The 27,502-nt window shown below is 50.2% G+C and overlaps 1 protein-coding gene across 5 annotated transcripts in view; it reads left to right on the top strand.

Annotated features, from left to right (window-relative positions):
- The window catches only part of CCDC88C (coiled-coil domain containing 88C), a 146,953-nt gene that overhangs the window by 108,151 nt on the left and 11,300 nt on the right, over positions 1-27,502 (top strand). For 3 of the 5 annotated variants that reach the window (XM_007987601.3, XM_037984401.2, XM_037984402.2), the window contains 11 exons: positions 958-1,085; positions 2,444-2,585; positions 3,729-3,917; positions 5,023-5,184; positions 6,976-7,253; positions 11,014-11,157; positions 13,621-13,807; positions 16,748-16,893; positions 19,044-19,133; positions 20,802-21,040; positions 26,699-26,887. In XM_007987601.3, the coding sequence (XP_007985792.3) occupies positions 958-1,085; positions 2,444-2,585; positions 3,729-3,917; positions 5,023-5,184; positions 6,976-7,253; positions 11,014-11,157; positions 13,621-13,807; positions 16,748-16,893; positions 19,044-19,133; positions 20,802-21,040; positions 26,699-26,887 (1,894 nt within the window). Of the gene's footprint in view, positions 1-957; positions 1,086-2,443; positions 2,586-3,728; positions 3,918-5,022; positions 5,185-6,975; positions 7,254-11,013; positions 11,158-13,620; positions 13,808-16,747; positions 16,894-17,812; positions 19,134-20,801; positions 21,041-24,337; positions 24,772-26,698; positions 26,888-27,502 lie in introns of those variants that run through there. The other 2 variants (XM_037984403.2, XM_037984404.2) reach the window with 2 other exon arrangements.

Genomic DNA, 27,502 nt, shown 5'->3' with positions numbered 1-27,502 from the left:
CAGGGTGGCTGGGAAATTTGGGGGAGCAGATGGTAAGCATCACCGTCGCTGTCACACTGCCCTTCAGGTTTGAGGATTTGGTGGGAGGGTTAAGCATGCACGTGAGTGACTGTGACACCGGGCAGAAAACGGTCACTACCTAGAGAGGTACAAAGAGGTGCTGACATAAACTGGGGTGGAGGAAGTGAACCACCGAAGTGCATTCAACACCCACGTTTTGAAAAGTAGACCAAGCCAGGGTGCAGTGGCTCACGCCTGTAATCCCAGCACTTTGGAAAACCAAGGTAGAAAGATTACTTGAGGCCAGGAATTCAAGACCAACCTGGAAATATAGCAAAACCCTATCTCTGCAAAAAATGTAAAAATTAGCCAGGTGTGGTGGTGCACTCCTGTAATTCCAGCTACTGAGGAGGCTGAGGTGGGAGGATCGCTTGAGCCAGGAGTTCAAGGCTGCAGTGAGCGGTGATCACACCGCTGCACTCCAGCCTAGGCAACAGAGCAAGATGCTGTCTCTAAAAACTGAAAAGTAAACCACATCCAGGGTTTAAAATAAAATATTTCCCCTCTTCACACATTTTATGTTTCAAAGTGTCTACAAGGGGCATTTAATTACTTGTTTCTCTGTTGAAAAGGCAGCCGTATTACCAGATATCAAACGTACTACTTAAAGGTCAACATAAGTGGCGTTTCAAATACATGACTTAGAGAAGTGGCCTGTTGGATCCATCCTTGACATATTGCCACCTGGTCTGGTTGTTTTCAGCACCAGGAGGGCTGGACAAGTGCATTCATTGGCTTTTCTCGGGAAGAGCATCCCTGGGGTTCAGAGTCCCCTCGCTCCACACGGAGGCAGCCGTGGTCTGGGAGGACAGTTGCTCACACCGGGCGGGGCTGGCACCTGGCCTCCCTGCATGTGTTGCTGAGCTCCTGTCCCGTGCTCTCTCCCCATCATTGCAGGACCTGGTGCTGGAGAAGCTGAAGAGCCAGCAGCTCAGCAGTGAGCTGGACAAGCTGAGCCAGGAACTGGAGAAGGTCGGCCTCCACAGGGAGCGGCTGCCGCAGGAGGATGACAGCGGCAGTGACACGTGAGGGCCTCCTCTCCCCATCGTGGGAGCACTTCCTCCGCTGTTCAGTCTGCAGGCTCCTCACCCTCCCCTGAGACCGCCATGAACCCTCTACTGCCGAGGGCTCTGATCTCACGCAGTTCCTTGAGCCCAAAGTTCCTTAGTCGTTTCTGTTCCAGCTCTTGTTTCTTGAGGTTCTCAGACAGGTGTGGAAGGAGATTTTGTCTGATGAAAAAGCTTATTAATTTTTTTTTTTTTGGATACAAGGTCTGACTCTGTCACCCAGGTAGGAGTGTAGCGTTATGACCTCGGCTTACCTCCACGTCCACCTCCCAGGTTCAAGCGATCCTCCAACCCCAGCTGGAGACCACTGCCCAGCTGGGACCACCAGCGTGCACCACCACACCTGGCTAATCTTTGTATTTTTCGTGGAGAGGGGGTTTTGCCATTTTGGCCAGGCTGGTCTCGAACTCCTGAGCTCAAAGCGATCTGCCCACCTCAGCCTCCCAAAATGCTGGGATTACAGGTGTGAGCCACTGCTCCCAGCCACACTTCTTAATGTGTTTTTAAAAGTAGACTATTAGAGTTTTTCCCTGCAATGCTTGCTTAAATGATCTTGGGTTTTTGTTGTTGTTGTTGTTATTGTTGTTTTGAGACAAAATGTCACTCTGTCACCCAGGCAGGAGTGCAATGATGTGATCCTGGCTCAGTGCAACCTCCGCCTCCTGGTTTCAAGTGATTCTTGTACCTCAGCCTCCTGAGTAACTGAGATCACAGACATGCACCACCATGCCCAGCTAATTTTTGTATTTTTTTAGTAGAGATGGGGTGTCACCATGTTGGCCAGACTGGTGTCCAACTCCTGACCTCAAGTGATCCTCCCACCTCAGCCTCCCAAAGTGCTAGGATCACAGGCGTGAGCCACTATGCTCGTCCTGATCTTGTTTTTTAAGGAAATCCAAGGTCTTGGTCTTTTCCTGGACTTGTAACCTAGAAGATCCACATGCCTTATAATAGGAGTCCTCTCTGGTGGAAAGGCCTCAGACTTACCACTTAACCTAGCACTGTGACCTTGGGCAAATTACTTAACCTTTCTGAGATTCAGTTTCCCCTTTGGTAAAATGGCAATAATTCCTGCCTCAGACAGTGACCGTAAAACTGTAGCTGTGGTGTCACCTTTGAAGGTATCACAGGTGTTTCTACCCAGGGAACCCCCGAAGGGCTCTGGGAAGATGAGTTTTGGCTCATGAGTTCTTCTGGACCAAAAGCTGCAGCTCCGTAACCCAGCCTAATGGAAGGAGTGATGTGTTGGCAGTGAGGACACTGGGAACTTGTGGAGAAGTAGATAAGCGATACTATTATATCTTTGTGTTTTCCAGAAAATACAAGATTTTGGAGGGCAGAAATGAATCAGCATTAAAAACAACACTAGCCATGAAAGAAGAAAAGATTGTGCTTTTGGAAGCACAGATGGAAGAGAAAGCGAGCCTAAATCGCCAGTTAGAGAGCGAGCTGCAGATGGTGAGCATGGAGGTTTCACTGTGCGGCCCAGCTGCCCATTCTCGGCCTCACCCTTTCCAGCCCCTCACCTGTAGAGCAGAGGGGTAACCCGGATACCCGTTTTCTAGGGCAGGTGTGGATGCGCCGCAGGGTGACTGAGGGAGCCACCCTCAGAATCACACACACTGGGGCCAAACAGAACCAGAGTAAGAGTCACAGGCCTGCAGGGAGGCGGGCAGTGGCCTAGAGCAGCACCAAGTCCACCAGGCAAGATATGGGAACACCTGTGAGAGCCGTCCATGAAACCGCACATCGGGCACTGAGCAACGGCCTGCAGAGCCTCACAGGAGCCTTCTGATGAGACAGACGGGTGCACAGGGACCCGTGAGGACATACACATGTCTACTTCTGGGTGCATACATGCACACATATTTGTCACGTGTGAACACACTTTCCACATGCATATAGATGTGTGTTCTCCACAGATACTCTCCACATACATATGCACATGTTCTCCAGACACACACAATGCACATGCTCCTTACACATATACATGCATGCCCTCTACACATGCATTATACATGTGCCCGCCACGTGTGCACACTCCACACAGAGACACATGCTCCTCACGCACAGGTGTACACACCCGACACGTGCTCTCAGCGTGCACACTCTCAGGTGATCAGGTGTGCACACTCCCCCCTTCCACACACGTGCTCTTCCAGCCTCAGTTCTGAACACATGCCATGCTTCTTGGCTGCAGGATTGAATAGGAATCTGGATGAAGCCGCTGCAGCGCCGGCAGGGGCTTTTAGACCTCATCCCTGTTCACGTCCTGTATCCCAGCCTCACCTCTGTTGGAAGGAGTTGACAACTGAGGCTCAGGAAAGCAGGAAGCCATGTGGCTAAAGCAGGGACTGAGGCAGGAACGGGTCGCAGGCCCCCACCTCCCTGTCCTCTGTGAAAGGGAAGGGAAAGCGTAGGGCAGAGGGTTGGTGCCTTCCCCTCAAAAGAAAAGGAGCGCGTCTCGCTTACATGCACCAGGGAGGGCGAGTATGGGGAGTGCGGAGGGTGTGGTGCGGCTGCCCTCAGCCACTCACTCGGGGCTCCAGGCCAAGCTGCTTCTGCCTAAAGCCTCCTTGCTCATTGTCACACCGCCTGTAGCTGAAGAAGGAGTGTGAGACCCTCAGGCAGAACGAGGGAGAGGGGCAGCACTTGCAGAACTCTTTCAAGCACCCTGCGGGGAAGACAGCCGCCAGTCACCAGGGGAAGGAGGCCTGGGGGCCCGGCCACAAGGAAACCACCATGGAGCTTCTGCGAGTGAAGGACCGGGCCATCGAGCTGGAGCGGAATGTGAGTGGGCTGGCCTGGGCATGGTCCATCGCGGGGAGAGAGAGAGAGAGACTGCCCTATCAGTAGTCCCACTGATGACTTGTCATTGCTGTAAAGAACACAGGAGATTTAGCCGGATCTAGTTGGACACGTCTTGAGTTGCAGGTCCCGGGGGCTCCTCTTCATTCGAGGTCCCTTCAGTGATTCTCACATCAGGGGCACACACAGTCTTCATGGCAATTCAGCCTCTTCCTGGGGTGTTGTGTCTTTCAGTGCCCAGTACCAGGGATTGGCAAACTCCACCCCCACCCGCTTTTGTAAATAAAGTTTTATTAGCAGACAGTCATGCCCATTGTTTACAGGTTGTCTGGGGCTGCTTCCCCTACGGTGACAGTGATTCTTTAGGTTGAGATGGAAACCCCATGGCTGGCAAACCCAAAAGTATTTCCTATCTGGCCCTTGCTAGAAAAAGTCTGCTAATGCATGTCCATACCTCTGACTTTGATTCTCAGCAATGACTTTATGAAGTTCAGAGTGGTGATTTTCATTATTTGATCAATGATAAAGCTGAAACAGAATTTAAGAGACTTGATCCAAAGCCCCATGCTAATAAGGGATAGTAAAAGACTACGGGGTCCTGGCCTTTAGCCCAGTTGGTGGCAAACTTTAACATGGTCTTTATTAATCTTATGTAACGTGAAGCACCTTATTTTACTTGCTGTCACCTCTGAGTAAGGCTGTAGCCTAAGGCTTTGACTCTCTGTCCTGTGAGATACTCAGGGTTGGAGTCAATGGGAGACAGAAATGCACTCTTAAGGTGTTCAACAGAAAACAAAGGAAAGCATTAAAGAGACAAAGGAAGTGGCTTTAACTCCAGCATGCACTCACCTCCCACTTACATACCTGGGTCTCAGGCAGTGTCCCCATGATGTGTAGCCTTTAGAAAAAAAAAAATCCTGCTGATTTTCTTTTTCAAAGAGAGAAAATATACTGCCCTCATCCAGCAGACCCTCGCTTTGGCTCCCAAACCCTCAACTTTTGAGAGTTCGTTACAACCCAAGTACCTGTGGCCAGTTAGCATTTACCCAGTTGGAGTTTGATTGGCTCATGCTTCCCGATCTTCTAGAACGCAGCTCTGCAGGCTGAGAAGCAGCTGCTCAAGGAACAGCTGCAGCACCTGGAGACCCAGAATGTGACCTTCAGCAGCCAGATCTTGACACTGCAGAAACAGAGCGCCTTCCTGCAGGAGCACAACACCACACTGCAGACACAGACCGCCAAGCTGCAGGTGAGCGGGGCTCCCAGCGCCAGTGGTCACAAGCCCCGCGGGATGTTTATCTGTGGCTCCTGGGGACCAACTGGGGGCATTAGGACTCCTCAAAAGAAGCAGCAGATCAAAGCACAGAGCAGTTTGGGGTTTTGTTAACAGACCCGCTGCAAAAAGTGATCAGTGAAGGGGGTGATAGTTTTTAAGCCATTTTCAGTGATTGAGAAAATGGCTGCATGGGCAAAAGTTTCATTTCTCTCCTTTTACTTGCATTCTTGTCCATGTTTTCCAGTCTTTTCCTTGAGGTGTTATTAGGACTGACTTGGAAAAGAGGTTTCAGGATTAAGCTTGGTTTAACAAAGTTAACCAGGTTTCTTTACTGTAGAACCTGGCAGAACTCTTTCTTTTTAAGCTAATGTAAATTTTTAATCTCTAAGAGGGAAGTGTAGGATATGAAGAGGCTCCCAGACTGTTGAGAGCATCAAGTAGAACTAGGATTGTGTGCCACTTCAGATGCTTGTTTTCATTTATTGCTTGTAGACAGTGGAAAATTATTTATTTATTGCAGGTTTTATTTGTTTGTTTTTGAGATGAGAGTCTCACTCTGTCACCCAAGCTGGAGTGCAGTGGTGCGATCTTGACTCACTGCGGCCTCTGCCTCCCAGGTTCAAGTGATTCTTGTGCCTTGGCTAATTTTTGTATTTTTAGTAGAGATGGGATTTCATTAAGTTAGCCAGGCTGGTCTCGAACTCCTGACCTCAAATGATCCACCCGCCTCGCCTCCTAAAGTGCTGGGATTACAGGTGTGAGCCACCACACCTGGCCTTTTATTGCAGTTTCTGAGAAAAGTTTGAAAATATGTAATTTATGGGGCAAGGACAATCAACAGGAAACTGTTTGGCAAAGAAATTGGAATTTGTTCTGCTAACAAGAAAACAGTATATTGACTATTTTGGATTTTTCTTACAGTCTTAATCTGGTTTTAATATCAGGGTAATTCTGGCTTCATAAAATAATTTGGGAAATATTCCCTTCTCTTCAGTTTCTGGTGATTTTGGATGTCGTTGGATGCAGAGGTATACAAATATCAATTATGTTAAGTAGGTTGATAGTATTGTTCAGGTATTCTATATCCTTATTTACAGATTTTCTGTCTACTTGTTCTAGAAAATAGGTTTTATTTTCATTGTAAGAGGCAGGGTTTCACTCTGTCACCCAGGCTGGAGTGCAGTGCTGCAATCATAGCTCACTATAACCTCCAACTCCTGGGCTCAGGCAATCCTCCTGCCTCAGCCTCCCAAGCAGCTGGGACTATAGGCATACAACACCATGCCCAGCTAAGTTAAAAATACCTTTTTTTTTTTTTTTTTTTTTTTTTTTTGGGTAGAGATGGGGTCTCACTATGTTGTTCAGGCTGGTCTTGAATTCTTTGGCTCAAGTGATGCTCCTGCTTCTGCTTCCCAAAGTCCTGGGATTACAGGCCTGAGCCACCACAGCCAGCTGAAAAGAGGTTTTTAAAAAATTATCAAAGAGGGCACAGCACCCAAGGGAGTTATCTAGGAAAAGGACATCATCTGCCTCAGCAGCTCGCATTTGTGGCGAGTGGCTCAGGACTGAAGCAGCCTCTGAGTGCCCGTCTATGTGGTTTAGTCCCCTTCCCACAGCAGTTCCTTAAGTTCTGGAACAGCCGTCCTGGGTACCCTCTGGGTCTTCTGCCCTGAAGGTCCCGGCTATTTTCGTGTCTGCTCGAGCACTTGGCCTGCTCCCCAACCCTCCTCGCTGACTGTGGGGCCTGCTTCTCCCTCTCGCCAGGTGGAGAACTCCACACTGAGCTCCCAGAGTGCCGCGCTCACCGCGCAATACGCGCTGCTTCAGAACCACCACACGGCCAAGGAGACGGAGAACGAGAGCCTGCAGAGGCAGCAGGAGCAGCTTACAGCGGCCTACGAGGCCCTGCTGCAGGACCACGAGCACCTGGGCACGCTGCACGAGCGGCAATCGGCCGAGTACGAGGCCCTCATCCGCCAGCACAGCTGCCTGAAGACGCTGCATCGGAACCTGGAGTTGGAGCACAAGGAGCTCGGGGAGAGGTGGGGCCTGGGGAAGGAAGGGGACCTGGGGAGGGGTAGAGTCCGGAGGAGAGGCAAGGGGGGAAAGGTGGGGCCTAGCGTAGATGGGTGGGACCTGGGGGAGAGGCGGGGCCTGGGGAAAATGGGTGGAGCCTGGAGGAAAGATGGAGAGGGCCTGGAGGAGATGGGTGGGACCTGTTGGAAAGGCGGGACCTGGGGGAGATGGGTGGAGCCTGGAGGAGAGGCAGGGGCCTCATGAGAGGGGTGGAGCCTGGTGGAGAGGTAGAGCCAGGGGAGGGGGTGGAGCCTGGAGGAGAGGTGGGGTCTGGGGGAGATGGGTGGGACCTGTGGGAAAGGTGGGGCCTGAGGGAGAGTGATGGAGCCTGGAGGAGAGGTCAGGCCAGTGGAGAGGGGTGGAGCCTGGAGGAGAGGCAGGGGCCTCATGAGAGGGGTGGAGCCTGGGGAGAGGGGTGGAGCCTGGAGGAGAGGTGGGGTCTGGGGGAGATGGGTGGGACCTGTGGGAAAGGCAGGGCCTGGGGGAGGTGGGTGAAACCTGAAGGAGAGGCCGGGGCCTCGTGATGGTGGTGGAGCCTGGAGGAGAGTAGAGCCTGGAGGAGAGACAGGGCCTTGGGGAAGTGGTCAGGGCCCAGGGGAGAGGCAGGGTGTGTAGGGAGGTGAAGGATGGTGGAGGTGGGCCCCTGGGTAGGCCTGCCGCGGGGCCTTGGGCCAGGCCTGGGGAGACTGTCAGGCTACCCTCAGGACCAGGACTTCCTCGGCCCTCCCCTGCAGGAAATCTCTTGTCTGGCTGCTTCCCATTGTTGGGGCACCTGAGCTTTCCCAAAGGGAAGGAAATAAAACGTTACCTTCAGCAATTTGGAATTTGTGCAGCTGGAGATAGTAGCAAGAAGGGGTCCTGTGTGGAGAAGGGGGTGCCTCTACTACTTCCAGTGGGCCTTTGCGGCCCTGATCCCTAAGGGTTCTCTTCTCTCTTTTCTCCCCAAAACAGAAATGAGGGAATTCTCCATGGCTCCGTTTGTAGGGGTGTGCCTTCTCTGGCCTCCCAGCTCTTTCATATCAACGTCTTGCTTGTTTTCTTTCATTTTTAACCTTTAATTATGGAAACTTCCGAACATATAGAAAGTAAGCAGAATCATATAGTGAAACTCTTGTGTACGCGTCATGCTCCCTCGACAGTCATTTATGTCCTGCGGTTCTCATTTCATGTGCACCTCCCACTCTCCATCCCCAAGCCCCATTTTTTACAGGTAAAACTTACATACATTGAAATGCATACATCTTAACTTTGCACTCTTGACGGTTTATGGTCTTGGGTTTTGTATTCATTAAGTCAACCAACCTGGGCTGGGATTCTGTCTCCTGCTAATCAGTGATGGTATCAGGCACCAGCACAGAGCATGGCAGGATCCTGGGAGGGCTAGGAGAGGTAGGATGCTGCTTTCCAGAGTCTGAGGGGCAGGTGTGATGTGTACCTGTATCTGATGCATGAGAGAGATGTGGCTAAAGAGAGGCTCTCAGATACTTGGAGTACAACAGAGGGAGCAAGATCCACTTTCCTTTGCCTGGGAAGTGGCCCTGCTGATGGTGTTTCCTTTGAAGCAGCCTCAACAACATGGCTAAGTGATCATTGGTTCTTCAAGGTGGGAGTGAGGAGGACATCTCCACGGTCAGGAGCACAAATGTCATGAGTCACAAAAGCCTTGTGTGGGCACTGATGATGCTTGTGGGTTCGTGAGTGGTGACGACATTCATTTATTCACTTACCAAGTGCTTCGTTTTTGTCTCTATGTGGAGTTCTTCACCCCTTTTATCCATCCAGATCTCCATCCTTCAGGGGCTGTTGAGGCGTCTGAAACTATAAGACTACTCCTTCAGGCCTAAAGTAGCATCTTCTGCCTCTTGGCACTTTGATCTCTCCCTCATCTTCCCCCACCCATCTTGTTATTTGTGTGACATTTATTGTGTACGTGGTGCCGTATCTAGATGTGGTAGGAGTTGCACCCAGTTGACAAACTAATTTTTGTGTCCGTCTGATACCAGCATGATGCCCAGCACTCACCAGGCACTTGTGTGCCTTATTCGTAGTGTTATGTTATGTTATGTGATATTAAATAATGCCGTATTGTTTTATTTATTTATTTATTTTGAGATGGAGTCTCAATCTGTCACCTAGGCTGGAGTGCAGTGGAGTGATCTTGGCTCACAGCAGCCTCCACCTCCTGGGTTCAAGCAATCCTCCTACCTCAGCCTCCCAGGTAGCTGGGACTATAGGCATGCACCACCACACCCGGCTAATTTTTGTATTTTTTAGTAGAGACGAAATTTCACCATGTTGGCCAGGCTGGTTTTGAACTCCTGACCTCAAGTGATCCACCTGCCTCGGCCTCCCAAAGTGCTGGGATTACAGGCATGAGCCACCGCGCCTGGCCCCCTTATTGTATTCTTAATGTGCATTCAGAGGGCAAAGGTTTTGGCAGGTGGAGTTTGGACTGTTGTTTTCCCTGCAGGTCCTTGCTCAATACAGCATGTGGTGGTTACTCAGTGCTTTTTGCTGGTTGGACAGATGACTGGAGGCCCCCTTGGTGTGTTTGCAGCAGGGCTACAGGTTTAGGAGTGTAGGTACATGGCACGCAAGGATGATGGTGCTCTCTTCTCATTTGACACTTTTAAATCAGAGACGCTCACTCACTCATTGCTCTAACAAGTATTCACTACATGTCATTCCTCACACAGGGATTCAGTGGTGAACAAGGCTTATAAAGTTTCTGCCCTACAGTTGGGTCATTGCTAATGGTTAGAGACATGCTTGATTAATGTGCTTTTCCAACAAGGTGCAGTGGAGTCCTGAAGAGAAAGGCTGGAAACCCCAGGGACACCGGCTAGTCTCTGTCAGATCGTCTTTGGGTGTGAGACACTCAGGAAGGGGTCTGTAGAGAAGAATTTGTCTGAATGGGGAAGATCAGGAGACTGTGCCTCAGACTTCTCAACACTTCCAGTCTGCTAGGAGATCCTGGCTCACGCGTAAACACACGAAGTTCAAACAGACTGGGAGAGGGAGGGCCCAGGGCCTATGGGGCTAAATCATTGTACTCTGCCCCCCAGAGACGGCCAGTGCACCAACAAAGATAGATTAGAGCCTGGACAAGATTAGAGCCTGGAGGGTAGGGAGAAAGTTGTGGGGAAGGTGAGGGCTGAGGGGCCGAGGAGAGCTGCTGTGTGTATGTGACAGCTAGTCCCTGGCAGCTCCTGGGTGAGCCTCTGTGCCCTGGGGGAGGCCAGACTAAGAAAAAGTGGATGCGAGCACGAAGGGGAGAGGGAGAGGCTTCTCCAGCCCTTGGAGGGTGGGATTAGCTGTGATGTGCAGTGGAATTCCACTGTTTGTTTTATGGTTTCTGTTAGATTTATTTGCGCTTATTTATAATTCCCTAAAAGAGAAGGGCATGGAGCTCAGAAAATGTAGTCATCGCGTTGTCAGGTGGCTAAAGGAAGAGGGACCGCTTTATCAGGGCATGGAGGGACTATGGAGGCAGATCGGGCTGGAGGAAGAGGATTCTGGGCCCCGGGGCTCGGTACTGGCCTGGACATGGGTCCCGGTGGCCGCACTCCCCGCCTGCTCCCTGCCCCATGCCCCTCACTTCTGCAGAGGGAATCTCCAGAGGAATCCCGTTTTCTCACAGGAGACACGCAGATCTTCTGGGGTGTGAGTTACCTGTAGGAAAAGAAGGCCCTGGCCACACTCACAGGTGGTGTTTCCCTCCAACAGACACGGTGACATGCTGAAGCGCAAGGCGGAGCTGGAGGAGCGGGAGAAGGTCTTGACCACGGAGCGGGAGGCGCTGCAGCAGGAGCAGAGGACAAACGCCCTCGCCGTGGGCGAGAACCAGAGGCTGCGGGGCGAACTGGACAGGTGAGCGCCAGCGCCCAGCCCTGCACGCAGCGGCATTCAGCACCCCAGATTCTATTCAGACCCTCCTTGCATAATAGCAACCACTGAGAAGATCGAGTGCCCTGGCAATGGTGGATTTTTATCCCTTGCTATGTGAACAGCTGGGTGGGTAAAATAAGCTAAAGGGTAACTCCAGCTGGTTGCTGGCATGCGAGGACTCAGGTGCCACCTTGGGATGGTGCGTCATCTGAATTGGGTGGTTCCCCCCCCACCGCCATCTCCGACCCTTGTGAGGATTGCATCAGGCACAGGTGAATTCATCATCTGGCATAAGCCCGCCTCATGCTCATAAAGGAGAAGCTGCAGATTCCTCATGATTCACAGAGCCCCTATTTGTGAATCCACCTACTTGCTAAAGTTTTATTTGCCACCCCAAGACCAGTCTCCGTGGAGCTTTCGTGGACCCGTATCGAGTGGTAAAATGTGGGAGTTGCCGGATGCGCACGTTCCCAACTGAGGTCACACACGACAACATGCTGCCTTCTTGTTTCAGCTCCTACTGCAAACAAATGTCCCTTTCAGAATCTCTTCAGTGCCACAGTTTTCATATTTTGTGCTTTCGGGAAGTGACTTTGCTGTTTAAAATGACCCACAATTGTAGTACTGAAGTGCTATTTCATGTCCCTAAGCAGAAGGTGGCTGCGATGTGCCTTACAGAGAAAAAAGTCTTAGATAAGCTTTGTTCAGGCATGAGTTATAGTGCTGTTGGCTGTGACTATGTTACATAAGGTATCTTTAAACAGAAACCCACATGAAACAAGGTTATGTATTGATCAAGTAACAAAAATGTGACCAGAGGCTCCCAGGAACCTAATTCTATGTTTTTTCCCTAGGCTGGATGCTTCGCTGTTCACTAAGTCAGTGTTTACAGCAACTTTATAGAACATGACTACCACATATAATGAGAATCAACTATACTACTATTATCTTTTTGACTTTTCTTTAAACAGATGAGGAAACAGGTTGAAAGAGATTAAATAACTTGTTCCAAGTCAGTGTTTTTAGTGAACAGCAGAGTCAGGATGGAATCCAGGTCCTGTCTCATTGCAAAGGCTTGACCATACGAAATTCTTCCTCCTCCCACATACTTGAATGAGTGTGTACGGGGGGTTAGAAACTCAGATACCTTGGCTCTCCAGGCAAATCAAGCACGCGGGTAAAACACTGCCAGACATAGACCACAGACCGTAGAACAGAGAATGCACATTATCTAAAAGGGCAGCAAAGAATCAGCTCCAGCAAAGGCCGCCAGCTGGAGGCAGGCCCGGGACTGCCTGGTCAGCCTTTTGTTTCTTACATTTTAAGAGAACCTGAATGTTTGGGTGTTGATGTAAACTTCAAATTTTTTAATGTTGGCAACTAATTTTTTTTTTTTTTGAAATGGGATCTTGTTCAGCCGCTGAGGCTGGAGTGGCATGATCACGGCTCACAGTAGCCTCAACCCCCGGGCTTAAGTGATCCTCCCAGCCCAGCCTCCCAAGTAGCTGGGAGTGCAGGTGTGCATCACTATGCCTGGCAAGGTTTTGTTTTTTTTTTTGAGATGGAGTCTTCGCTCTGTCGCCAGGCTGGAGTGCGGTGGCGTGATCTTGGCTCACTGCAACCTCCGCCTCCCAGGTTCCCGGCAACTTTTTTCTACTTTTTGCAGAGATGGGGGTTTCACTGTGTTGCCTAGGCTGGTGTGGAACTGGCCTCAAGCAATCCTCCCTCCTCAGCCTCCCAGAGTGCTGAGATTACAGGCGTGAGCCACCATACCCGGCCAACTAATTTGTTTTTAAAAAGTAAAATTGTACAGGCCAAATAAGACACGTCTATGTCCAAATCAAGTCCACAAGACCCTGGTAATTTGAGCTTTCTGATACAAATCTCCAGGGAACTCCCAGCTGGGTAATAGTTGTTTTGATGATGGCAATTTTAGTAGATTTACATAATACACACCATCTCACACTTCATCTCAGGAGGTGAAATTAGAAAGGGGCTTGGAATTGGGAAGAAGAGCTGGGCAGAGACATAGAATTTTAGAGCAAAAGTGTTCTAGTTCAGTGGTTTAAACATTTTTTAAACAGCAGAATCCTATTTTTCAAGTGTACACAGATACCACAGCTGTAGCATAGAAGAGATCATAGCAATGATGCTGTGTTGAAACAGGTGTCTGAGCTTGCCTGCTCAGTCTCCCTGTAGGCTCAGTGTGGTGGCATCAAGGGTACCCTCATGGAGCCCCAAAGAACACAGTTTGCTGATGGACAGTTTTGTTCAAGCTCCTCATTTTACACATGGGGAAAAAATAAAAAGGCCCAGAGAGGTTGTGATTTTGTTTCAGTTGCACAGCCTGCCCCTGTCAGAGCTGGGACATAGCCCAGGCCTCTGGGCCGATACCTGTTTGGCAGGCTCTTCAGCCCCTTTGCCCTGTGACTCTTCCCCCTCCAGGGTCAATTTCCTGCACCACCAGCTGAAGGGGGAGTACGAGGAGCTGCACGCCCACACCAAGGAGCTGAAAACCTCACTGAACAACGCGCAGCTGGAGCTCAATCGCTGGCAGGCCCGCTTTGACGAGCTGAAGGAGCAGCACCAGACCATGGACATCTCGCTGACCAAGCTGGACAACCACTGCGAGGTGAGGCCCGCGTCGGGGGAGCCTCGGGAAACAGGGATGAGTCCCCCAACAGGACAACCCAGGGCTCACTCAGCCAGGCTGTGAGGGGTCCTCATGGGCATTTGTGCTCGAAGACACAAATGTGTGGAGGTGGCACAGAGGCTGTGGTGAAGCCAGAGGTGCTGATGGGGTCAGTGCGGCTTCTGGTGGGACTGTACACGAAAACCGCCGTCTGACCGTTGCCTTTTGCAGGGTCGGGAGAGGCCCGGTGGGGACGGTTGATGATGTTTTATCTCGATCCTCTTGGCCGTGTCTATGCTGTCTTCCTACATCTCTTCAGTTCAGTAGTCACACTGTTCTAGAGCAGTGGTGTGAATTTGCTCCATTTTGGGGTGTGGCTGCCTCTGGGACGGAGCTCACTCAGGAGTCCCCGGCTTCCAGAGCCTTCCCTTCTAGTACACAAGGTTGGAAATGGTCTCAAGCAGCAAGACCCTCTCCAGATGAGATCTTTACAGACCCCAGCACACGGAAGGCTGGTGAGGCAGGTCTGGCAGGGAGGAGCACATAGGTCTCACCCCACCTCCTAGACAGCCCCAGGGACAGCTGGCACCTCAGGACAAGGTTTGCTCTTTTGTCAAGAAACAGTCTCAGACGCCTTTTGTCCAGACGCCTCGGTAGCCCTGTGAGACATCACAAATGAGGAAACCGAGGCGCAGGGTGCACCCACCCAGATCTCATGCTGCCCCCTGAGAATGAGAGACCCTGGGACCCTGAGGCCCCCATGGGGGTGGAGGCAGGATGGAGGCAAAGGCCACGGCACTGCCTGTGGAATCCTTGCCCCGGGGGCTGTGCTGTCACAGGCAGGTGCATCAGAATTTTCCAGGAGGCTTCAGGTCAGGGGCTGCAAGGCAGGCCCCGTGGAAAAGGTCACACTTGTGGTGAAGTGAAGGACTGGCAAGAGCTGGACACGTGTGGTAGGCTTTGCATGGGAAGGACTGATTTGCACAGAAATGGATGGGGAGGCTTTTTGGAAGATGCTGATGGTTCACTCAGGGTGGAACACAGGTCATGAGAGGGGACGAGGGAAGGGCTGTGGCCAGGATGGTGGCTTCTGGGGAGGGGTTCAGCGGAACTCCAGATCCAGCACAAACCAGTCTCCTCAAACAGGCCGCAGATGGAAGCCATGTTCGTCTCCCTGGGCTGGAGGAGCAAAAGACCACAAGCCAAGTGGCTTAAGCAGCAGAAGTGGGTTTATCCTGCTTGGGAGGCTGGACATCCATGATCCGTGAACCGGCAGGGCTGGTTTCTCCCGAGGCCTCTCTCTGGCTTGCAGGCAGTGCTCTTTTCTCTCTGCGGGCTCATTCCCAGTGTCTGTGTGTCGAAATTTCCTTTTCTTGAAAGGACATCAGTCAGATCGGATCAGAGCCCACCCTGACCGCAGCCTCATTTTATTAATGGCCTCTTTATGAGCCCTGTCTCCAAATGCAGTCCCATGCTAGGGACTGGGGCTTAGGGCTTTACTGTATGAATTTTGGGGACATGGTTCACCCTGTGGCAGAAGCGAAGCAGCATGAGTGAAGTGATGAGGGCGTGGCTGTGCTTGGAGCCGGGCTCTCCGCTCCTTCCACCCCACGTGTCTCCAGGAGCCCGTATGCCTTACATTGGGTTGGTTTGTTGCCCGGCATCTAATGAGATGGAAGAGCAGCTCCCCCATTGTTACTGGGATGCACTGGCCCTCAGGATCATGGACTTGGGCTGAAGGGTGGGGCCCAGCTGGCTTGGTTTCCTGGGAGCCCCCCGGCCACACAGGATCTTTCCATTGGGCCAAAGCTGAGTTTCCAGGGACAGCCTTTCACCCTACAGACCGCTGACTTGCCACGTTTGTGATGTGCCTGACTCCCAAGTTCTCTACACTGGGGAGACTAATGCTTTATTATGGTATTTGTTCTAATTGTTGCCCAAGCAATATAGCAGTGGCAATCACAGAAGTATTTTTAGTGAAAAAATGCCATAGCCTCACCTTTTCCCTTCCAGTTCTTCTCACTGTATGCATAAATTATGTATAATTATATTAAAAACAGGGAGAATTTCGGTTTTTCTCTTAATGGTAAAGTCAGAGTTATAATTGCTAATGGGGTGACGAGGAGGGGACAGCCTGTGTTTCCCACCTCCAGTGTACCAGGCATTTTGCTGTGTTCTCCTCTGTGTTAATCTTTACGGTGGCCCAATGAGCCCATCCTCCTTTCTCAGAGTCGCGCTTTGGAATCCAAAGCCTGTGATTTTCCCATTGCACCCCAATCATACTCTAGAACAGAAGTTGGCAGACTACAGGCCAGGCACGGCGGCTCACGCCTGTAATCCCAGCACTTTGGGAGGCCAAAGCGGGTGGATCACCTGAGGTCAGGAGTTCGAGACTAGCCTGGTCAACAAGATGAAACCCTGTCTCTGCTAAAAATACAAAAAATTAGCTGGGCATGGTGGCAGGTGCCTGTAATCCCAGCTGAGACTCAGGAGGCTTAGGTAGGAGAATCACTTGAACCCAGGAGGCGGAGGTTGCAGTGAGCCGAGATCATGCCACTCCACTCCAGCCTGAGCAACAAGAGCAAAACTCTGTCTCAAAAGAAACAAACAAAAACATTATTGATGAGATTTTTCATATTCTTTTTATTTGTATTAAGCCTTCAAAATCTGTTGCATATTTTGCACTTGTGTATCATGATTCAGAGTAGCTGCATTTTACTGCTCAGTAGCCACATGTTGCCATAGACATCTGGATTGGACAGAGGGAACTCAGCCATTCCCACGTCATTGGCCGTTTGGCCCTTTCCACGTTTCCACTGCTGTAGATTATACTGCGTTGAACATCTTTGTGCAGTGGCCTTCTTCCTTTGGAAGCTAGGTTCCCAGCAGTAGGATCACCTGGTCACGTGGTGTCTGAGATGCTGTTGGTCTGTGTTCTAGCTGCTCTCCCGTCTCAAGGGGAACTTGGAGGAAGAAAATCACCACCTCCTGAGCCAGATCCAGCTGTTGAGCCAGCAGAACCAGATGCTTCTAGAGCAGAACATGGAGAACAAGGAGCAGTACCATGAGGAGCAGAAGCAGTACATGTAAGCAGGGAGTCCCCGAACCACTCTCCACACCCTCACCACAGTTACACGTCCTCAGTCTCTGGATGTCCTGGCTTTCCATGCAAAGAGGACCCCCTGGGCCCGTTGGGATCCTGAGGGCAGGGCACAGACCGGTCACCAGCGTGGACTTCCCTTAGTTTCCTGGAATGTTCTCAGTTTCTAGAGGTGATGGCAGTTTACTTTTGTTTGCTCTTTCAGAGGTGCTTTCCACCACCAGAAGTTTCTTTTGTCTGCTTCTAGAATTAAATTCACTTTAAAAAATCATGAGAACACTGAAGTATCTCAGGGAGAATTCAAACTGAAGGCTGGGAATGAGTGCTGTGCACCTGTCCGTGTCCCCCTGGATGGAGGGAAGTGGGCTTGGTGTGCCCCAGTTGGCCTCACTCAGCTGGTATTTACGAGGTGCTGGTTTAAGCGTGGGCCCTGTAAGGTGCACAGAACCAGTCCCCTGGTAGCCAGGAACCAGTAGGGGAGGTCAGATGTGAACAAAGCTTTGTCCATTACCAGCCAGATGTGAAGGGTTACATGAAGCATGGAAAAAAACATAGGGGGAGTTGAAGTCCACAGCTACCCGGAGGGCCTGGGGGAGGCCCATGGGAGGTCGGCCATGGCAGGTGAGGGGACAGGAAAGTGGGCCGTGGCAGGTGAGGACAGAAAGGTGGACTGTGGCAGGTGAGGGGACAGAAAGGTGGACCGTGGCAGGTGATGACAGAAAGGGGGTCCTTGGCAGGTGGGGATAAGAAGGTGAGCTGTGGCAGGTGGTCTAAGTGCAGGCAATGTGCAGGGGGCATCTGAAGAGAAGGCTGGAAAAGGAGGTGTACGCTCAGCTATGGTAGCTTCTGTGTCCAGCTAAAGATGTTGGATTCCTGGAGTTATTTTGGAAGATTTACTACTCTAGCAGGGCCAGAGAAGCTTCCAGAAATAGAAGGCAAGAGGACGAACCCTGGTGCCAGGAATCTCGTGGCTCAGAAGTCGAGGAATCAAGAATCTAGAGTGGCTTCCGGATCCTGGCCATGGTGGTGGGGCTGTCCTTCCACGTGATCGGGAATGGCTGGTACTGGCATCAGTATGGGGAAGGCAAGAAGGGACGTGCTTGTGGTGGGACGTGATCACTGTGGTCACAGTGAACACCAGGGTGCTGTCCCAGCTCTCTGGTGTGACGATGCCCCTTTGTTATTCTGTTGGCTTCACCTACGTGTCTAGGGCTGGCGTGCCACCTTCGGGAGGATGGTTTGTATGTAAAAGCACACTGTAATTGTGGGGTGGAAATGACCCTGAAGTTGGCCCTCTATAATCCTGGTGATAAAAATCGCCAGCAGAGGTTGGGCAGGTGCTAACTAGAAGGAGTGTAGGAGCACTCAGGGGGATTATTTGATGACGTTTTTGCATTAGACAGTGTCTACTCCAGGCCAGCGGGTTGGCAGGCTTCCTGGGGCCTGCTCCAGGCCCTGGAGTTTGTGTGAGTCTGTGGGGCCATCCCCAGCCATGAAGCACTCAAGGCTTAAGGCTCAGCAGCACAGCCATGAGCACAGAACACCAGCACACATATGTCGAGTCAAGGGACTGGGAGCGGAGCGTGGCCGAGGTGGCTTGTTACAGGGGCTCACCTCCAGCCCTGCTGTGCTCATTAACTTCTCTTTCTGGCCCCTGAAAGCGTCTGAGTTTGCTTCTGAGTGGGAACGGCCCTGAGTCACACATCTGACTTTGCTGAGCTGACTTTTTCAACCTCAATGCCCAGGTGGTATTAATATGTACCCCCTGAACCCCGCCCCCTCACCACCGGGGAGTAGCTTCTGCCTGACCCCAGGAGCACCCCACGTCTTGAACAACCTGGAAGGAGAAACCTTGGGTCTTGAGCGTGAGTTTTCAGATTGTTAGAAGTTTGCTGCCTTGAGCTGGGTCCCAGGGGCTTCAGTAAATCTCAGGGTCACAGGGCTCCCTGAACCCACGGCGCATGCCTCCATTCACGTATTCCAAACTCAGCGACCATGACGGTGATGACTAACCTCATCTCAATCCTGGAAAAATACCAACCCCAGGTGCACAAGATTCCAGGCTGGGCTAATGAGTAAATTCACTTGTTTGATTTAAAACTGGATTGACAGGTTTTCTTTCTCCTGTATTCACAGAGACAAATTAAATGCCTTACGAAGACATAAGGAAAAGCTGGAAGAAAAAATCATGGATCAATACAAGTTCTATGATCCTCCTCCAAAGAAGTGAGTTGATTTAAGTGTGGTGACATAAAGACAGAACTTAAAAGCTTCCTTTTTTGTGCACAGGGTGAAAGCAGCCATCTAGGGCAGGCCCCACACCGTCCGCTGTGTGGCAGATCACCTGTGACAGATGTCTCCCACATCAGAGAGAGTTTACAATCCTTTCCGCCTGCCTCTGTACTCTGGCTTGTCCTGTGAGGGGCGGCCAGTGCCGGGTGACCCCAATGAGACACAGGCTTCATTTAGCTGTGGGCCTTTGAAGGGGGCAGAGCATCCGTGGTCCTGGAGTCACTCAAGCAGGATGGCAGGGCTGCCTTGTCAGGGTTTTGTCTCAGGATTAAACGTGGCATGGACACCCATGTTCCTGGTTTGGAAAGGATGCTTGGGCAGCACCCTTGGCCCAGCCCCCATGGTCTTCAAAGGTGGGAACCTTTGGACCTCATGCAGATTTTTCTGGATGCACAGAACCTCAGGGTGGCTTCACCGACATGTCTCTTCCCCAGAGAGCAGCAGCTCCTCCCTGAGTGGAGCTGGCCCAGCCTAGCAGTGCTGCCCCTTGTCCACGGCCTGAACCCAAGGAATTGTCCCTTCAGATTGTCCTGGCCCAGCCTTGAAGTCAGTATCTCTGCAAATCCCTTAAGGTCTCTCTGGGAATCCAGAACCACAGAATTTCCGAACCTCAGTCTGTTTTTGGTTTTTGTGTGTGTGCTTTTTGTTTTGTTTTGTTTTGGTTTTGGTTTTTTTTTGAGACAGAGTCTCGCTGTGACATCCAGGTTGGAGTGCAGTGGCACAGTCTCAGCTCACTGCAACCTCCGCTTCCCAGGTTGAAGCCATCCTCCTGCCTCACCCTCCCGAGTAGCTGGGACTACAGGCATGTGCCACCACGCCCGGCTAATTTTTGTATTTTTAGTAGAGATGGGGTTTCACCATGTTGGCCAGGTTGGTCTTGAACTCCTGACCTCAAGTGATCCACCTGCCTCGGCCTCCCAAATTGCTGGGGTTATTGGCATGAGCCACCGCACCTGGCCCAGAACCTTGGTCTGAATCTTGTTTGACACAGAAATTGAAGCCCAGATGAGAAACTGGAGTGATAATATAAATAGGCGTGGTTTAGTTTCAGAGTCGGGGTGAGAGCCCAGGCGGGGTTCTCTTCATGTCACACCAGGATGCCCTCAGTGGCCAGCTAGCTGTGATGTTACTGCTTACTCCTTAAATGCACTGATTTTTAATCAAACAGGCTGCTCTCCCCTGCCCTCTCCACTCACCCAGACTGCTCAGTGCATGGGAGGAGTCAGGGTAATGCCAGCTTATTTCACTGATTATTAACTTTAGCAGAAAATGAGATTCATGGAAATGGCTTTTTGACAGAAAAATTGCCAACTAAATTAAGCACGGCATCACTTCCTTCATCCTGGGAGACTAGAGTGGATTTCTGTCATGATGCACATGCTCCTACCATCCCCAGCCCTGCGCCAAACTGAGAATTAGGTTCCAGCTCCTGAGCCCCAAAAACAATTACCATGGTCATGAGCATCATCGTCCTGACCCCCAGGTGAATATAGCCAAACTTCCCAGACTGGGGAAGAACATCCCAGCCCACGTTAGGGAACCAGGGACTGCTGGGGGTATGTGGGAGGGCTGGCTATGCCCTAAACATCTACTTCTAACTAGGAAGAACCACTGGATTGGAGCCAAAGCCTTAGTCAAACTCATCAAACCAAAGAAAGAGGGTTCGAGGGAACGCTTAAAATCCACCGTGGACAGCCCTCCCTGGCAGCTGGAGTCCCCAGACCCCGCCTCGCCGGCGGCCTCTCAGCCTCTCAGATCACAGCCCGAGAACCCCGACACCCCCCCACTGGGCTCCAGCTGTGCAGAAGAGCGCGATGCCCACAACGGGTCTGCGGGGAAAGGTAGGGGCGGCCGCCCTGGCCGTGGTTGGGTGAGGAAGGGGGTATCCTGAAGGGTCTCTCGCCGGTGGCTGTGCATGCCTGTGCAGGAACGTGCCGGGGGAGGGTGACTGCACGTGCACCTTCTGCTTAGGTGTGTTATGAGCCAAGTAGAAATGTCAGCATGGTGACCATTTTGTCCCACGATGCTTTTGTTATTTTATTTTATTTTTTATTTTACTTTTTTTGAGACAGAGTTTCACTCTTGTTGCCCAGGCTGGAGTGCAATGGTATGATCTCAGCTCACTGCAACCTCTGCCTCCCAAGTTCAAGTGAGTCTCCTGCCTCAGCCTCCTACGTAGCTGGGATTACAGGCGCCCACCACCACGCCTGGCTAATTTTTTGTATTTTTAGTAGAGACGGGGTTTCACCATGTTGGCCAGGCTGGTCTCGAACCCCTAACCTCAAGTGATCCACCCGCCTCAGCCTCCCAAACTGTTGGGATTACAGGTGTGAGCTACCACGCCCAGCAGCTTTTGTTATTTTAGAATGAAAAGCATCATTCATCACGTAGCCCGGCAGATACTTGAATATCCAAAGCTGACATTTGTGCAGGTACCAAAGAGACAAGCAAGGAAGCTTCTTTTGAGGCTCCCTCATATGTGCCAAAGATTTGTAGTAAGCCGCTTTGTGCAGGGAGATCCCAGGTGCACTCAACACATTCTCCGTGTATATAAGATGTCCTGAAAGCCCTTGGGTGATTCATCTGTTACCACTTTGAAAGGTGGGTTAGGACTTCTTCAGCCTGATCTGGCCTTGTGTCCCACCAGCCATAGGACACACCGTCCCTTTTCCCTCAGGGCTGTCCTTTGGAGTTTGCCAGAGGTTCTGAAACAAGAACAGGGTTTCTAGTCACGTATGCTGGATTTCATCACCTCTCAGGAGCCATGAAAGCTGTACAGTTACTTTACCACGAGGCAATCAAACAGTACAGGGCCACCACTTCGAATTTTTATTATGCTCTTGTTGAAAGAGATTTTCTAAATAAGAATTCGATTTTTGTACACACACGTGAAAGGAAAATAGGAGCAAGATGAGTTGGTTATGACAATGTCCGTTTTGTCACTGTGGCCACCTGGCCAGTGGTGATTGAGACACCATTGAAGCTGTCTCCTAATTTCCGAGATGTTAAAGTATAGGAAAAAAAAAAAATGTCTCTTAGAATCGATTAGACACAGCATTTAACTTATATATTGTTAAATTTTCAGCTTTACCTTTAAATACCATTTTGGGGGGATTGTTTATCCCGAGTCATTTAAATTTTTACAAAGGATACCAGGACTTCCTGAAGACCCAGCCTATGCTTGAGACCCATGGGGTCTTGGAGGCAGAGGATATAGCGCTGAGGACCAGCGACAGGCTACCCTCTGAGTGTGGTGTGTGCACAAGCCTTTCAGGGGGGCACATTCACAAGTACCTGTTGTGTCTCCTTCAGATGCAAAAAAAAAAAAAGCCTGGTGCCGTTACTCATGTCTATAATCTCACTATAATCTCAGCACTTTGAGGGCCAAGGCAGGAGGATCACTTGAGGCCGGGAGTTTGGGACCAGCCTGGGCAACACAGGGAAACCCCCATCTCTACAAAAAAAAAAAAAAAAATTTTTTTTTTTTTTTAAATTTAGCCAGGCGTGGTGGCACGTACCTGTAGTCCCAGCTGCTCAGTAGACTTGAGCCCAGGAGGTCGCGGCTACAGCGAGCTACCACTGTACTCCAGCCTGGGCGACAGAGTGACACCCCATCTCTAACAAAAATAATGTTCACGCACCTTGTTCAGGGACTAACACTGTCATTCTTTATGGCGATGAGATTAGATAGCATCAGCACCGTAAGACAGGGTGAGAAAAAGAAAACAATTAGAGGACTCGTGAGTAAACGATAAGCTTAACTTTTTTTAATCTAGAGGGGTTCTGTTGCCTCAGGTTTTTATATTGACTCCTGTTTAATTTTTGGACGTTTGTCATCTCAACTTGTATTACTGTTTAAGTGGAATTAATTAACTAGAATCAGTCTGAGTTAGGAAAACTTTCAGAGAAAAAAATGCTTGACTGGTCCAAAGCGATCCATGAGCGAGCAGGTCCGTAACCATGGTCACGATCGCTGGCAGCCACGATGTCTTGGGTGCTCCCTCTGGGTCCAGCACCCTTTAACTACTTTATGTGCTTTATGCATCTCACTGACTCCTAACGACCCTGTTGAGGCAGGTGGAAGTGGCCTCCCCTGTGTAGAGCTGAGAAAGTGAGGCTCAACAGTGTGAATGAAACACTTGCCTTGGGTAAGTGGGACCCAAATTCAGGTCGACCACACTCCGTGCCTGAGCTCTTAACTGCATGCACTGCCTCCAGGTAAAGCTGTTTGGGTCCCTGAAGATGCCGAACAAGAGCCTAGCCCTGAACTGGCCGCAAGGACACCAACTTTGAATGAGTTGGTCCCTTTTTCTGTGGTGTGAGCCACTGTGGCCACCAGGTGGTGCTGTGGAGGAAGAAATAATGGAAATCCTGGCATCAACTTTAATCTTACATCAGAAATTGGTTAGGTCGATTAATGTTAATATAAGACATGTTTAAGAAGTTAGCCCAATTGTCTGCTTTGTTAAGACACTGTAATTTAAAGGCTAAGGAGTGGAGGATTGGAGTGGAGGATGTATATAGAAGATCTAAAAGGAAATCATGATTCTTGGTTTTGAAGGGTTTTTTTAATATGCAAAGGAGGTATTTAAATTATTTTAAAACTCATCCTGCCAAAAGATTATTTTAGAGATACAAAATCATTAGTGAATACTTCAGGTAGAGTATTTGATTACAGCACCCTGAAACGGATCATTGAGTGTTCCCAAAGTCTTTGGGTGGGAACGGGAGGATTGTGTGAGCTGAGCTGTTAGGGACCCCTCATTAAAATGGATGAGTAAGAGAAGCTGGGCCCTAAACTAATAAGCATTCGTGCTTAATAATTTGGCACACTGAAACTGAAAAATCATCGAAACCTTGGCCCCTTGGGCAGTATGTAATTCTCCTCACGTGCTGAGGAAATAAGTTATTGGCACTCAGTTGCCTTTAAATTAATTGAGTCAGAGCACAGATGATTCCTGAGCCCTGATTCTGGTCTGAGTACTGTGTACTGTTTTCATCTTTCCTGAGCAAGACGGGATTCTGATTACTTAAGTACATTTAGCTAATTTCGATTCATTTGTCATTATTGTTCATTTCATTTATTTGTGTTTTCTTTTTCCTTCCTCCTTTGGGTTATCCAATTGGTAACAATTTAGCACCTCCGCGCAAAAAGAGTCCTTTTTTGAAAAGCAAAAACAAGGACAAAGACAAGTCTCCAACGACCCACCCAGCTCTCTCTAAACGCCTGCGGTTCTGGTCTTCCTCCGACATCCCATCTTCTCCTAACGAGCCTGTCTCTTTCTCCGACATTGGAGATTTCTAATCCCTTTCCTTTATCATGTGTCTGCATTGTGTATCCTCCTCCATTTCCAAAATTCAAACAAACAAAAAAAGCCAGCGTCTAAAAGGCCAGATGGCCGATAGCGGACCCCTCCTCCTGCCCCCAATTTCAAGCTTAAAGTAGCCAGCGTGGATTCTGATTTCAAAATAGAAGATGAGTTGTCACACTCCCTGGACCGTTTCTTCAGCACAACACAGTTTTAGGGGGAGCCTCAGGATATACGTGCACATGTCCTTGGGCCAGGATGTCCGTACTAAGTAAGTCGAGTGGCCGTGCCCCTCTCCCCTCTCTTGCACTTGCGAGCTTATGTTTTGCCCGTGTGTCAAGCAGCACTGGCGGGTGGTTGCTGCACTTTCTAAAATATACAGCCTCTGTCAAGTGAGGGGTTTTTTAAGACTTTATTTTTAAGCAGCTAAATTTAAAACTGCTGCCCTTCTCTCCTCTTCCTTTGTCAGAGCACTGAATTGTGGGCCTTTTCCGGTAAGGCCCTTATAAAATATGTTCTGTTTTGAAGGATTGATTGTTCCGTTCAGACATTTTGACTAATTGGATTGATTTTGCCAGCCAGAGTTCAGCCCAAAGTGAAGTTTTATGACTGTGCTGTGGTTTTCTGACATCTTGGATGCTGAAGTTAAAACAGCAGGAGACAGAAAGAACATCAGCACACAAATCATGCCTCGAGCAGGGGAAAATGCCAGCCGGCCAGCGAGGCTGTTACCGGCGCAGCATTTCCTGTCTCCAGCCATCCCTGTACCACCTCCGTCATTTTTGTCATATCCTGATACCATCTATATGATTACTTACAAAAATATGATTACCTACATGTTTTCCCTTACGTTGATTCACAGTTTGTAGTTAAATGTATTAAAAGGAAAGATTAGTATCAGTCCTGTAAGTGGAAAACACAAGTATCATCATAAAAACAAGGTAATCGTAAGAATAAACACGTAACTACTAAAATGTGAGAGTAAACGTGCCACTGACGTCATCTCATGAGCCTCGCTCTGGGAACCTGGGCTGCCGCAGCGCAGGGTCCTCCAGACCTGTCTTCTGCGCACGCTGTTGGAATTGTGCTTTCTCTGTCCGCTGCTCATGCTAACTGTTCGTTCATCTCCGCCTCCCCCGTGGATCCTCGTTTTAGCTTCACCTGTAGGATGACCTGTCCCGATTCATTCCACCTGTCCCAATTCATTCCACCTGTCCCACTTCAGGCAGACTTGAGTCTTGCTTCTCATCAAGGTTATCTTTCAAAATCCACATTTCCCCTTGATTTCAAATCATCAGCTCTGGGCGCTTAAAACTGCACAATGAACCCAGACTGGGAGTGACGGGGAGGGCAGACAGCTGCACGGGTGAAGAAGCTGAACTGCAGCAGTGAGTCCTGGCTCTGGGTCCATGGCCATCGGGGCACACGGAGTGGGACGCTCTGCAGAGTGCTTCGTCGGCTCTTAGGAATGCCAGCGTGTTCATTTTTATCTTGTGTTTGGAGAGCCTGTCCTCTTTCCTGTGGGATAGTTGGTCTTATGGACTGTATTTTTTTATGATTTTATATATGATTTAATTTAATTTTGACCAGTTTTTGTTCATGGTAGAAAAGTTAGAGATTGCAGAAAAGCACAAGATACAAGGAAAAGATTTTCTTGCAGTTAGAGATTAAGGCTTCCCTTTTTGAAAAAAAACAGAATATTGTGAGGTTAGCAATAAACTTCTATGTGAAGTCCTTAGTGAGTCCAGTCAGCAGGACCTTCGGATCCTCAGCTGCAGGTTTTGGAACTGGCAGACATCTGTTAGGATCTTTGGAAGTCAGGGATTCGAGTTCCAGACAGTGTTACGCAGGAGATGTGTCCTAGAGTGAGTATGTGTGACTTTTACCAGCAGTTTATCCCCTCAGGGGCTCCCTTTGTTTCCTCCCAGCCTCTCAGGGCTGGCAGTGTGACCCCAGCATTAGAACCAGAGCCATCCTCAGTGGGGCCTCCAACACCCGCCTGAGGCCAAGCCCTCTCACCCCAACCTGCCCCACCAGGCCCCTTTTAAGTCGCAGCCCGAGAGCTGTGGCAGCCCCGCTTTTGTCTCTGTGGTCCTTGTGCCCTGCTGCCCTGCTTCTAGGCCATGGTGTGGTTGTCCACAGGGCACAGGACTTGGCAGCCTCATTTCTCAATGTCCTCTTCTGCCTCAGGCCCTGGGGATCCAAAACCAAAGCGAGGCTCCCCGCACAGAGGCAGCCTTGACCGCACAGATGCCTCCACCGATCCGGCCATGAGGTCCTGGCCCTCGGAGCTGGGCTCCCGGACCTGCTCAACTTCAGCCACCACTACAGCCCCCTCCAGCTCCACCCCCATTGCCCGGCACCCGGGCCGCACCAAAGGTGAGTCGCGAGCCCTTTCAGAGCCATGAGCGTCAGGCCTAATGTCCTTTCCGAAGACCCCAGGCTCTCAGAATTCAGAGGGGTCGCTCTGCCTCTCAGTCTGATCGGTGGTGAGCAAAGGGGTGAGGCCGCTGACAGGCTTTGGTGGCACAGATGCGGCTGTGTTTACCAGCCAAGGACTTTGGGCAGGAAACCCTCCAGAGGCCTAATTGCAACGGGGCCTCAGAACCCACTGCCACCACCAGCATTCAGGAAGTGAAGGCACCAAATAACTCTAGAAGGGAAGGGAAGGTGGGCTGAGAACCAGAGTTTGGGCTAAAACCAGGCAACTGCCATTGCCCTACCTTGGTAAAAGTTTGGAGTTTTTTTCTCAAGAGAAGATAAATTATATATTTTAAATTTGTGTGTGTGTGTGTGTAGTTTAAATTTTTTGTAGAGATGTGGTCTCAACATGTTGCCCAGGCTGGTCTCAACCTCCTGGCCTCAAGCAATGCTCTTGCCTTGGCCTCCTAAAGTGCTGGGATTACAGGTGTTGAGCCACTACACCGGGCCAAGAAAGGATAGAGTCTCTGAACTGGAAGTTCACTGACACAGTTGAAGCAGGTGTTCTGTATT

This window comes from Chlorocebus sabaeus, chromosome 24 (genome assembly GCF_047675955.1).
Source record: "Chlorocebus sabaeus isolate Y175 chromosome 24, mChlSab1.0.hap1, whole genome shotgun sequence".
NCBI lineage: Eukaryota > Metazoa > Chordata > Mammalia > Primates > Cercopithecidae > Chlorocebus > Chlorocebus sabaeus.
This window is presented reverse-complemented; position numbering and strand designations above follow the sequence as displayed.